A 13,653-nucleotide genomic window follows, 5' to 3' on the forward strand; every position below is an offset into this window, starting at 1 on the left:
CAATTTCTAAGAGCCACTGTGCTAGGGACAGGAAAGTGAACCTCACAGGGCATCTGAGAAGTCACACTATATTGATTGCCCTGATGGCTCCGAAACCCTTAGAGCCAGATTAAAGATGGGTGTGGCTCTGTGCGCAAACTTACAGAATGTCCATGTCACGGCAATTACTTGAAGGGAGATGAGGATGAGCAGCCTCCCCAGCTCGGCCGTGCACTGACAGACTCCGGGGGGTGTCCCCCAGCCCTCTCCCAGGACCCCCTCCTTCAGGAGGAATGGACTTCTTCAGGAAGAGCAGGGAGTTCCAGGGACAGACATCCTACATGTGTAGCCCCTTGGAGCCATCCCTGGACGATGGCCCATATGCGATCAGCCCAGAAGCCCTAGGAGAGAATGCCAGCAGCACCCGGCCTGCCCTTGGTGGAGAAAAAGAGACCAACAAGGCAGAGTGACTCAATGTCATGTTCACATGGAAGACAACAGACAATATCGACATAGTCTAAAACAATACTTCCAGGGCAGGTGCAGCTCCCTCATGGGCCTGTTCTAAACCAGCCTCTAGGAGTCGATCCAAACAAGACTACAGAAACCCCCAACAAAACGTGCCACGACCACATAGCATCTGAAAGGCAAAACAAGACGCTGGATGTTGACTTTAACATATAAAAATACTATAACAAAATGAAATACAAATATATATTAGAATCTGTAAGTATTCTGTATAAAGAGATACTTTTGCAGTTAGGCTACCAGCAGGCAAAGAGGAGACAAAGTCCAGCCTTTTCCACTTCCTGACACCTTCACCGGGAGCCCCGGCCCTGTTGCCAGTGGTGTTGCAAGGCCACAGCTCCCTCCGGACGCACCCTGCTGTATCTCTTCATGCCTAAAATGCAGAGCGAACTAGGGGTCTTCACAAAGGGGGACAAGATGTGGAGAGAGGAATTCTCAGAGGGGTGATTTTGCAGTAGCCGCCTTCTGGACTTTCAAGCGGAGTGTGAACAGGCAACGTGAGTGCTGACTCAGGTCCTTAGCAACTCGCTGGCTGATGGCCAAGTTGGAGAAAAAGTTGATCCTGGGGCACACAGCTCTCACATCATCTCATGGTGGATTCCAATCCTCAGACTGCACCGAGGTCAGCGCTGCTGTGCTAGGAGGCTGGGCCATGTGGTGGGGCTGGTCAGGGGAGCCTTAAGCTCACATGGTGCTCCCTAGGAACAAATATGCCAGCCGCTCACCTCCCAGCCCCATGGCACCAGGTGAGGGGTGAGCATAACCTGTCTACAGGTGTCCTTTCCACCTCCTGCAGAATGAAGAGGCCTCCTGCCAGCCAGTGCCCTTCAAGCCTGGGAATTGGCTTCTCCAGGGTGGTGGGGAATGGTGGTGGCCAGGAAAGCTATCTTTCTCAGGGTTGGTGAGTCCCAGAGCACCTTTCTTCCAGGGAAGAGGTAAGCTAGCTGCCCTTGAGCTTTTCTGCCCTATCCAGCCCGGTGCAGACGCTCTGCAGGGTCCCACGGTGGCCTGGAAACTCAAAGTAAGAGAGGGACGCCATGTGGGCCTGGGAGAAGCCCCATGAGGCCCAGGCTGTGGTCTACTTGGGGGTGGGGGCGGGCATTGTGGCCTTGCTCAGAGCTCCAAGCAAGTAGATCCCAGCCCCCTGGTGAGGGGCAGATCCTGCCATGAGGACACCTGCCACATTGGGCAGGGCACTGCCCTCTTCCCATCACAGGGACCCCAGGATTCACAGTTGCTAGATTGAGTCCCCATGGCATGAGACATGCCAGGCACCCTCTACCCCAGTTCTAGCCTTCTAATCAGCATCAAGGGCTCCCCTCACTGCCCTGGGCAGGGGACACGGACAGGGGACACGGACACAATGCCACTCTGAGCCTCACCTGAACATACACCCAGCCATGCCTCCTGGTCACAGGTGGAGGGAGCCAGGGCAGGGACATGCTCACCCCCGTTGCCCACCAGAACCCCCCAGGGGTGTGCCCTCTTGGTGAGCCCTCTGGGGAAGGAGAGTGCAACTTTGCCTCCCTTTAGCCCATTCACAGTTTGGCCTCACAAACCATCTTTCTACATTTTCACTGTGTATGGAAGAGAAGACAACGTGGTCAGGCAATCATATATTCAGGGCCTCTTCTTCCACCACTGGCTCCTTCGTTGCCAGCAACTCCCTGGCCTGGGCCGCTGTCTGTGGCTGGAGCCCCCACTCAGCTCAACTATTCCCGGGCATCCTGGTCATTCCTGCGATGCTCTGGGATGAGTTCACATCTGTCCATTAGGCCAGAACGTCCACAGTCCCCAGCCCTGGGTTAGGCACATAAATACTTATTGATGTGATCAATGTAGATAGCTAGGTCTTCTAACTCCTCTGGCCTCCCAAGATCACAGTGGGGGAGTCTGCACTGTTCCTTTAGTCATCCTGCCCCCCACCTCTGGCCATTTTACAGCTGAAGAACCCGAGGCCCAGGTGGGGAGAAGTTTGCCCCGAGTGATAGAGCCAGCAGGGACTTCCCAATGCCTGGAGCACTGTCCCTTCCACTGCTCCCTACTGGCCTGCGGTGTGAAGGACTCTGAACCAGCTGCTCCCTGGTCAAGCACCCTGGCCCAGACCCTCACACCCAGTCCCTCTACCAATAGGTCACCGACAGCTTGTGGCTGACTGGTGGCTGGGGAAGCCCAGGACCAATGCTCCTACTGTGGCCAGTGTCTGGAGGCACATGATGTTTATCTAGAGCAAAGAACCCTCTGCCCTCTTTAGTGGGGTCTGCCACCCTGAGCAGCCCCTGTGGCTGTTTCCTCCACATAAGCCCTCGCAGCTACAATAGTCATCCAAGAACTTTAGGATTCAGAGGCCTGGTCCTAAGAACCACCTCCACCCACAGCCTCGTTCCCAAGCCGTGGCTGCAGAGCTGCCAGTCAGCCCAGGGGGGAAGGGTCCGACCTTCCCTGGCCAGCAGGAGGCGGCACCCCCGCTCCAGAGCCTGGCCTACCACCAGCAGATTCTGTAGCAGCAGAATGAACCAGGCTGGCTTCCCGGGGAGGCTGACAGTACTTCATGGTTGCCCACAGAGGGGTAAGAGGCTTCTGGGGCCACAGACCCAGTTCCAAGCCAGCCTGGGCCACAGGCCAAAGGGAAGGGTTGGTTTGGAAGGCTGTCATTTCTCTTCTCCAGATTCAGGTAGCAGGTAAGGAGGGGTGTCATCGTTCTGCACTTCTTGGCCTGACCTCACGCACACATTCATTCAACAAATATTTATTAAGCGCCTATTTGTGCAAGGCACTTCCGGAGAGGGCAGCCCGCAGCTCAGGCCTCGCCCACCCCCGCTGCCCCCAGCTATGGCGCAATTTGCTTTTAAAAGGCTGCTCTGGCACCACCCCACCCAGGAGGGCCCAGCTGCCCAGGAGCCGTCCTGTGATGACCTGCACCCCAGCGCAGCTGCTGGCGACTGTCTCCGCTGCTGCAGCGGCTGGGGCCCCTTGCCCGCCCTCACCCGCCTGTCCACGCCCAGCGCTATGCGCAGAGGGCACAGCCACACTTGGTGGGCTTTTCCACCTCCTCGGCAAAAGAGGTCCCATCGCTGCACTCAAAGGTGAACTTCCTCCGCTTCAGCCGAAGGCCCTGGCAGCAGCCCTGGCCTGGGCACGAGCCCCGGCACTCCACCCATGACAGGGGGCGCGTGGTCTGGCAGATGGCATAGCCCCTCTGGACCTGGTGAAAGTCCCGGACAGGGTCCCCCCGGCACTCGGACTCTGGATGGGACAGACACCAAGAGAAAGCCTCAGGGCACACCCATGGGTGAGCTGCTGCCTCCAGGGAGGCAGGAGGAAGAGGAGGAGGAGGGCAGCATCTGTGGGGTGGATCCTTTGGCTCTCAGGCCCCACCTCTGTCCCCAGCATACTTCCGCCTCCCACTGACATGCACAAGCTTCCTCCCAGGGCCTACAGTCTGGTCCTAGCGTCAGGGCCCTCCAGGACAGATTGAACTGCTGGAGGGAGGGGGGGGTCCCCATTGCTAGAGGTGTGCAAGAGAGGCTGGAGGCCCTGAGGGCAATAACATTATGAAAAGGATTCATGCTGGGGAGGGGATAGCCTAGGGGACCCTTAAGGTGCCTGAGTTCTGGGTTTCTCCAGCTTCTCCCTGCCCAGCCTTAGCAGTCCGGATTCCAGCAGAAGCCATCTTGGTCAAGCAGGCCAGGGAGGGCCTGGGAAGGAGTCCCCAACCCTCGGACTTCCTGCTGCCGCTCCCAGGTCATGAGGTGATGGGGCCAAGATGCAGAGGTTGGGCCAGGAGCTGTTACCCTGGGTGGTCTCTTCTGCAAGGAGAGACCCCAGCCAGAAGAGGCGCATACCCTGAATAAGGGAGCTGCAGGGCAAACTGGGCCAGGAGAGATTGGGAGCAGTGCCCAGAGGGTGGAGGGACTCTGAAAGCCCCATAGTAGCCCATGGTACTAGGGCTGGGGGAGGACAGAAGGGCTGCCGAGACTGGGAGGAAGAAAGAGTCAAATTGCTAAAGCAATTTGTGGGGGACCCTGGGGAGGGCACGTCAGGAGGGGGGCCCCTGACCTTGCTCACACAGCTCGCCCGAAAAGCCGGGGTCACACACACAGTGTGCCCCCTTGGTGCCTGAGGCCTGGCAGTGGCCATGCAGGCACTGCAGGCCTCTGCAGGGCTCTGCCAGGGCCCCGGCCTGGTTGCACAGTGCCCCCGAGTACCCATCCTGGCACTGGCAGCTGTAGGAAAGAGCGTCGAGGGGCACGCATTGCCCATGGACACACCTGGAGGAGACAGAGAAAAGGCGCTGTGAGGACAAACCCAGCCAAGCCCCACCCGACACAGCCCACCCCACCCAGCCCTGACTTCACAGGTCTTTAATCTGTTCCCAAAACTGAAACAAAGGGAGTTGCATGCGACTATGTGTGTGTCCCTATAGGCCTTGTCCTATTAATAAAAAGTGAAAGCCAGATAAAAGTAATAAAACCCTGGCTTAGGCCACATGTTCTAATATGGGTTGGAAAACTGTGAGGCAGCCCTTCCCATGGGGAAGGAACAGGTAGGCAGGGGCAAGGGCTCCCCCAGTGCCCCAGGCTCACTTGTGGCCATGGCAGGGGCCGTCAGCGGGCTGGTCACAGTGCAGGCCCACCCAGCCAGCCTCGCAGTGGCACATGGGCCCTGGGGTGGCATTGGGCTGGCAGATGCCATGCAGGCAGTAGAGCTTGCGGCAGGGTTCGCAGCCTGGCACCACGCCTGGCTTCATCTGCGTCTTGGTGAAGTCCTGCAGCTCGTTGTTGATGTACAGGTTTCGGATGCAACCGTGGAAGCCGGTGCCGTTGAGGATCTGCCACAGGCGGAAGGCAGCTGAGTTGACATCCATGGGCATCCCTGGGGTAGGGGAGGGAGCAGAGCTGGGCTGAGTCAAGCTCAGGCTATGCCGGGCACCCACCCCTGAGGTCTGGGCGGCTCCATGGCCTTCCCTCTTGCCTGCGGCCTCTGTCCTTCATCTCTGCAACCCTGATCCAAGGTCCTTTGCCACCCTGGAGGGCCCAGGCTCCTTGCCCAGAAGAAAGGGAAAAGCTGCTTCCTCTGTGATTGGAGCTGGGGCATCAGGCCTGGTGGTGGCCAGCTGCTGCGTGCGGCTCTGAGGTGCCTGTTCCTAAAGTCTGGCTTCCCTCGCCAAGGCGCCTTCTCTCCCTGGCACGCTAGCTTTTACCTCCCAGAGACCCCAGCCGTAGCAAAGGGGCAGGACCGAGACATCATGTGTGGCGCTAGGTCACTGCTTTTGTGGCTGTCCCTTCTCAGCAGCCCTCTGAAGTAGGGCTTGCTAAGCCCCATTTGACAGATGCTCATGACTGGCCTGAAGCTGCACAAGGAGTAAGCTGCAGAGCTGGGCTGAGGCCCAGGGCCATCCCTCACCTCTGCCCCAGCCTTAGCACGCCTCCCACAGGGTGGAGATGGCCCCACTGCATCCAGCAGCCTGCTCGTCAATACCTAGAAATGCTTGCAGGTGGTAGACGGGGTCATCTAGCCTGCAAAGCCTCTAAGGCCAGCCGAGGCAGTCCCTGGTTGATACAGGGACTCTGTGTCCGAGTCTCTTGCAGTGGTTCTGGGTCTCTGAGGGCCCCAAGACTGGGAATGGACCTGAAGCCATTGAAAAGCCCCTTCTAGCCCAAAACCAAGAGGAAAGGTGCCCAAGGTGTTGCAGATAGCTCGGACAGTCCCAGGGCCTCCCCTAAGCCAGACCTTGCACCCAACCCAAGCATCCATCCTCCTTGGTCAGTCTGGGCTAGGCAGAGAGCAGCTGGGCTCCAGGCAGCGAGGCCAGTCCACCTGCAGCTTGGCCACCACCAGGATCATCTTCCCACTTGGCATTTCCCACAGTGCAGTCCCTAGGCACCAGCTCTCCTGGCTGGCCTCAGGCCAGACAGCAAAAGAGGCCCCGCCAGGGCCAGGTCCTCACCTCCCACATAGAGTGGCGCCTCGCTGTTGAGCGTGTAATGTTTGCCAAAGTTGTCCATGGTCATGGGGCTCCCGCCATCAATGGAGAGATTCACCATCTGGTCAAAGGCAACCAGCTCAACGGTGTGGAATTGCCCATCGTTGATCGTCTCAGCACTGGAGGAAGAGGGGGTTCCCCGTTCCAGGGAGTGGGCATCAGTCTGGACCATCCCTGCCTGGGCACTTCCCCAGAAACACCAGCAGCTGCTTCCCAGGAGACCAAATATCTAAGGAAAAGGACTGTGGGGGCTCAAGGGTCTATTGCACGATCCCTTTCACTCCCCTTCTTTGACTCCCTGGGGAAGGCTGAGAGGTTTGAGGCAGGGGTCTCAAACTTACGAGTCTCCCCCTCCCCATTAAGGAGCCTCCTCTAAGGTGGTGGTGGGATGGGGAAGGATGGGGCCACTGCACAGGCCTCAGAGACCTCAGCCCCAAGCTGGGGCTAACCCAGATGGTTCAAGTGACCTTCAAACTCAGGCAGCCCAGGTTTCTAGAGGTCTCGATAACCACCTGCTTTTGGCCCAGGAGACCTCGCCCTGGCAGTCCCGTACCCCTGAGGGCAGCTGGGGGGCATAAGGAAGCCCTACCTGTAGATGGCAGAGCTGGGGTAGCTGCCTGGGTCGTAGCTGACACGCACATGGCCCTGGTACAGCTCAACTGCAATGTGGTCGTTGTCCCCGTTGTACAGAAGGATCCCATTGTCCTCTGCCGTGGAGACCTGATGGGCAGTGGCACTTTCTCTCCCACCCCACCCCATGCAGCAGCGACACAGGCTAGCAGATGGGGCAGAGAGGGCACCCGAGATTGGAAGAGAGATGCTCTGTGCAGAGCTCTCTTCCCCCACCTGGCCAGCCTCCCCAAGGCCATTCCTCCAGGGGGCACCAATAGGGGCTGCAGCCTCTGGTTCAAGCCCCATCCACTGCCAGCCTGGCCAGGTCCAGGCAGGGGAGGGTGATGGGTCCCTGAGGCCTGGAAACTCTGTGCCAGGAAGAGCAGCCAGGAGACCTCAGGACAATCTTCCCAGAGAGGAAAATTAGACTGGGACCCCTGTCTGCTGGGTGTGGGTAGCCTTGCCCTGTGGGCCTTGGGGAGCTAGCTGCTCAGGGTGGGAACTACAGAGAGGACAAGTTCAGGAAGGCTCTCTGACAGCCAGAGTCATCCAAGCCTAGTGGAAGGAGCCACTCAGAAGGTAGTGTCTGTCGCTGAAACTGTGCAAGCAAAAGTGAGATCTTTGCCTCAGGAGGGAGATCCCTCTAAGATGCTGTAAGAGCCATGATCATTTTTCCCTGCCTTGTCCTGCTCCCTCCGTTTCTTCTGGTAAAGACCCTGAGCCCCCTGGTCTGTGGAGCTGGGTATATGACCCAAGCTGTCCAGTCACACTGCCCCATCTCCTTGGACTCAGCAGCTGGTTCAGAGATGGGCATGTGACTAACGCCAGGCCAATCAGAGATCTTCCTTGAGCTGACCGAATTAGAGCTGGCAAGGAAGAGCCTTTGTAAATCAATGTCTGGTAAAAGATGAGGATAAACCAAGGACGTGCCCGAGGCAATGGCTGGTTAGGGTTTTGGTGAATTTTATTTTTGGCGGTTAGGCTAGCTGTTGTCTTGCCATGTAGACTATGTAAGTGGATAGGATGTTGGAGAGGTGACGTAGGGGAAGAGAGCAGAATGCGCATGTTTGAGAGGCTGAAGAGTTCTGAGAAAAAAGGAAAAGAGGACAAAAGAGAGGGAAGAAAGATGTGGCATTTGTGACAGGGAATGGAATTTGGGGGAAAGAGAAAGATGACTACAGAGGAGTTTAACATTCTTTATCATGTGCTGTGCAATATAAACCACTCTCCTCTCCATCCCCCAAAAATGTTTAGCAAAATATTGATATATTTCATCAATGCTGTTGAAGTGGGAATTGCTTTATTTTCCCCTCAATATGAAGATGTTCTGAGATGGAACTGAAGGCATGAAAAGGATGAGTTAAGGGACCCTAGGGACATTTGGTTAAAGGTATAAGCCCAAAGTTAAATCTGGCCACATTCCAGGCACACATAGAAAGCCTGTCTGCAGCACTGGAGGCAGACACTGAGGAGTAGCTGGGACAAGAAATGGTGGGAAGGGATGACGGCAAGCCTGGTTTTCTGGATTCAGTTACCCATGAGACCATGTCCACCCCTGCCCTGGTTTTGTGACACTATAACCTTTCTAATTGTGCTTAAACTAGTTCAAGCTGAGATTTTGATACCCATATGCAAAAGGTTTTGATTACACAGAGTCCTTCCAGTTCCCCAGGCACCATGCAGGGATGTATCCTGATGCTCTGGCCTAAGCCAGGGTCGCCTGCTCCCTGACTCCCCTCTGTGACCAAGCCCCCTGGCACGCACCTGCAACGTGATGTTGGCCCGTGGCCAGTTTTGCAGGTCAGTGAACTGCAGGTAAGTGTCCCGATCCACAAAGTTGACACTGAGCAACTTCTCACACTCAGGGCCACCGAAGCCTGGGAGGCACTGGCACACAGGCCTGTTGCCCTGGTCCACACAGTTGGCCCCATTCTGGCACTCAGTCCCCTCACAGGGGCTCTTGGGGGCAGGCAGATGGGGAGGGATCTCACAGAGCTGTCCACTGAGAGGAAAGGACACAAGTCAGAGAGGGCCAAGGAGGAAGGGAGTATCTTCCTCTCCCACAGCCCTGGAGAGAAATTCACTAAACATCTTGGGAAAATGGATTCTTAAAGTGACAGAAGATGCTCCTAATAAACACTTTTCTTGAGAGAGCTGAGAGCCAGAAGGATACCAGGATACAAGTATGGTCCCTGGTCCAGCGGCGTCAACATTACCTGGACACTTGATAGAAATGGCAAACCCACTGAATCTGCTTTTTAACAAGATCCAAGGTGATTACTGACAATGTCAATAATTCTGCAAGACAGATTTTACTATACCCATTTTATAGAAAAGAAAACTGAGACTTAAGACACAAGCATAAAGAGGGAAGAGTCAAGTTACTAAAATAAGAAATAAAAGAAGGGACATTACTACCAACCTCATAGAAATACAATGAATTATAAAGGAATACCATGAACAACAATATACCAACAAACTAGAAAACAGATGAAATGCACAAATTCCTAGAAATATGCAAACTACCAAAACTGAACCAAGAAAAAAATAGAAAATATGAATAGACCTATAACTAGTAAAGGAATTAGTAATCAGAAAACTTCCCAAGCCCAGATGGTTTAACTGGTGAATTCTACCAAACATTTAAAAACAATAAATACCAATTCTTCACAAACTTGTCCAAAAAATAAAAAATGAGGGAACACTTTCTAACTCATTCTATGAGACCAGCATTACCCCAATACCAAAACCAAAGACATCACAACAAAAGATATCACAAAAAACTACAGACCAATATCTATTATAAATATTGTCACCAAAATCCTCAACAAATTACTAGCAAATCAAGTACAGCATAAAAAGGATTATATACAATGACCAAGTGAGATTTACACCAGGAATGCAAGGCTGGTTTGACCTCTGAAATTCAATTAATGGAATACATGATATTGATAGATGAAAAAGCAAAAAAAAAGAGTTCTTCTCAATAGATGCAGAAAAAGCATTTGACAAACTTCAACATTCCTTCATGACAAAAACACTCCACAAACTAGGAATAGAAGTGAACTGCATCAACCTGATAAAGGGCACCTACAAAAAACACACAACTGACATCATACTTAATAATGAGAGACTGAATTTTTTCCTCCTAAGATTAGGAACAACACAAGGATATTTGCTCTCACAATTTCTATTCAATATTTTACTGGAAGTTCTAGCCATGGCAGTTAGGAAAAAGGGAAAGGAAAGAAAAGGAATGAAGGAAGGAGGGAGGGAGGGAGGGAGAGGGGGAAGGCAGGAAGGCAGGAAGGAAAGCAGGCAGGCAGGCAGGAAGGAAGGCAAGCAAGGGAAGGAGGAAAGGAAAGAGAAATAAAATGCATCTAGAAGACATGATCTTATATAAGAAAATCCTACAGATTCCAGTAAAATGCTATTAGAATTAATGAAATAATTCAGCAAGATTGTAGAATACCAGATTAATGCACAAAAATCAAACAAAAAATGAAATTAAGAAAACAATTCCTTTACCATAGCATCAAACAGAATAAAATACTTAAGAATAAATTTTTTAAGTGCAAAACTTATACTTTGAAAACTACAAAATGTTGAAAGAAATTAAAGAAGATCTAAATAAATGGAAAGGCATTCATGTTCATGGATCAGTATGCTTAATATTGTTAAAATGGCAATACTGGGCCAGGCATGGTGGCTCACACCTGTAATCCCAGCACTTTGGGAGGCCGAGGTGGGTGGATCACCTGAGGTCAGGAGTTCGAGACCAGCCTGGCTAACATGGTGAAAACCAGTTTCTACTAAAAATACAAAAAATTAGCCAGGCGTGGTGGCACATGCCTATAATCCCAGCTACTCTGGAGGCTGAGGCAGGAGAATTGCTTGAACCCGGGAGGTGGAGGTTGCAGTGAGCCAAGATTGTGACATTGCACTCCAGCTTGGGAAACAAGAGCAAAACTCTGTCTCAAAAAAAAAAAAAAAAAAAGGCAATACTAGCTAAATTGATCTACAGATTCAACAGAATCTTTATCAAAATCCCAGTTGACTTCTTTGCAGAACTCAACATGCTGATCCTAAAATTCATACAGAAATTCAAGGGGCCCAGAATAGTCAAAACAATCTTTTTTTATTTTTTATTATTTATTTTTATTTATTTTTTTGAGATGGCGTCTCACTCTGTCACCCAGGCTGGAGTGCAGTGGCACGATCTCGGCTCACTGCAAGCTCTGCCTCCCGGGTTCATGCCATTCTCCTGCCTCAGCCTCCCCAGCAGCTGGGACTACAGGTGCCTGCTGCCATGCCCAGTTAATTTTTGTATTTTAATAGAGATGGGGTTTCACTGTTAGCCAGGATGGTCTCGATCTCCTGACCTTGTGATCCGCCTGCTTCAGCCTCCCAAAGTGCTGGGATTACAGGTGTGAGCCACTGCGCCCAGCCAGCCAAAACAATCTTTAAAAAGAAAAACAAACTGGGAGGACTCACACTTCCCAATTTCAAAATATATTACAAAAACTACAGTAACCAAGAAAGTGTGGCACTGGCATCCAGATAGTCATACAGATTAATAGAATAGAACTTGAAGTCCAGAAATATCCTTACATTTAAAGTTAGTTGATTTTGACAAGAGTGCCATGACCATTCAATTGGAAAGAATTATCTTTTTGACAAATAGTGCTAGTACAACTGTATATCTGCATGCAAAAGAATGAAGTTGGGCCCTCTACCCATATATAAAAATTAACTCAAAATGGATCAATGACCTAAATATAAGAGCTAAAACTAAAAAAGTCTTAGAAGACAACATAGGTATAAATCTTCATAACCTTGGATTAGGCAACAGTTTCTTAGGATACCCACAGCACAAGCAACAAAATAAAAAATAAACTAGATATGCCCAAATTATTAAACTAGATATACCCAAATTAAACATTTTTGTGCATTATCAAGAAAAGACAACCAACAAAATGGGAGAAAATACTTGCCAACATATATCTGATAAGGGACTTGTCTAGAATATATAAAAAGCCTTTACAACTCAATAACAAAAAGACAAATACCTTAATTTGAAAATGAGCAAAGAACTTGAATAAAAATTTTTTCCAAAGAAGATATTTTTAAATGGCTAATAAGCACATGAAAAGATGCTCAATATTATTGGCCACTGAGGAAATGCAAATCAAAACCACAGTGAGCTACCACTTCACACCCTCATACAGTGGTGGTGGGAATTGTGCAGCCATTAGGAAAAAACAGTTTGGTAGTTCCTCAAACAGTTAAACATACAGTTAACATACGACTCAGAAAATCCACTCCTAGGCATATACCCAAGAGACTGAAAAATGTATGTCTACACAAAAACCTGTACAAAAATGTTGATAAGATCAGTCTTCATTATAGCCAAAAAGTGGCAACAACCTAAATGCCTATCAACTGATGAGTGGGTAAACAAAATGTGGTATGTCCATACGGCAGAACACTGTTTAGCCATAAGAAGGAATGAAGTGCCGACACATGTTACCACACGGATGAACCTCAAAACATGATGCTGAGTGAAAGCAGCCAGTCACAAAGGACAACAGACTGTACGATTCGACTTATAGGAAATCCCCAGAACAGGCAAATTTATAGACACAAATATTAGGAGATTAGTAGTTGCCTGGAGCTGGGATAGAAGAGGGGCTGGTGTGACAGATAAAGGGTATGGGGTTTTTTAAGGGGAAATCAACATGTTCAAAATTGGTTGTGGTGATGGATGCACAACTCTGGGAATAAACTAAAAGTCATGGAATTTTACATGTAACTGTGTAAACTGTATGGTACATGAATTATATCTCAGTAAAGCTATTTTTTAACAAATGAGTGAGCGGAGCATGGGACGTGGGTGGCCAGAGGGAGGGTGGGCCCTCCAACCTCCCAGGGGAGCCCAGTGGGCTGGTAGATAATCTTTGGGGCAAGACATGTCTTCAGAGGCTCAGCTAGGCAGGTAAGTGACAGCACACTGCCCTGTCATCTGCACCCACCTCTCACATCCTCCACCAAACAGGTTAGGGGTCCTCTGCCTAGGCCCTGGGCAGTTACATGACTTTCCCAAGGCTGCACAGCTGGTGACTGGCAGAGCCATGGTTAAAACCCCAGCATCCAACTTCCAGGCTCTGACCCACACCCCTTTCCTTCGCCATGGCTGGAGGCTCCTGCCAGCCCAGGGGCTGACAGCCACAAGGAGTCACTCCTAGTGTGTCCAGGGGCTGCTCACCTGTAGCCCTCAGCACAGAGGCAGGAGTAGCTGTTGACTTCATCCATACACTGGGCCCCATTCTGGCAGCGGTGGTCCCTGCAGTCATCCTGGTTCTCACTGCAGTTGTCACCTGCGTAACCTGGCATGCACTCACACCTAGTGGGTGGGGGGCAGGGGTAGTTGGGGGGGTCAGCCACACAGAGTCTGGGAGGCCAGGGGAGCGCACCAGGGATCCCCCACACAGTCTGTGCATGTGAGGGAGAACCTCAAGTTCCATTGAGGCTGTGGGGATCTCCAGGAG

At 51.6% G+C, this 13,653-nt stretch overlaps 1 protein-coding gene across 1 annotated transcript in view; it reads right to left on the minus strand.

The window, feature by feature from the left end:
• Nucleotides 1–441: 441 nt before the first annotated feature.
• SLIT1 (slit guidance ligand 1) overlaps nucleotides 442–13,653 on the minus strand; it is a 187,583-nt gene continuing 174,371 nt past the window's right edge. Inside the window, exons 31-37 of the mRNA XM_016919024.4 lie at nucleotides 13,371–13,508; nucleotides 8,870–9,107; nucleotides 7,083–7,213; nucleotides 6,458–6,612; nucleotides 5,094–5,382; nucleotides 4,567–4,778; nucleotides 442–3,753 (exon numbers count right to left, since the gene is read on the minus strand). Coding sequence (XP_016774513.3) covers nucleotides 3,515–3,753; nucleotides 4,567–4,778; nucleotides 5,094–5,382; nucleotides 6,458–6,612; nucleotides 7,083–7,213; nucleotides 8,870–9,107; nucleotides 13,371–13,508 — 1,402 coding nt within the window. The 3' untranslated portion in view covers nucleotides 442–3,514. The remainder of the gene's footprint in view (nucleotides 3,754–4,566; nucleotides 4,779–5,093; nucleotides 5,383–6,457; nucleotides 6,613–7,082; nucleotides 7,214–8,869; nucleotides 9,108–13,370; nucleotides 13,509–13,653) is intronic.

Source organism: Pan troglodytes, chromosome 8 (genome assembly GCF_028858775.2).
Source record: "Pan troglodytes isolate AG18354 chromosome 8, NHGRI_mPanTro3-v2.0_pri, whole genome shotgun sequence".
Classification (NCBI taxonomy): domain Eukaryota; kingdom Metazoa; phylum Chordata; class Mammalia; order Primates; family Hominidae; genus Pan; species Pan troglodytes.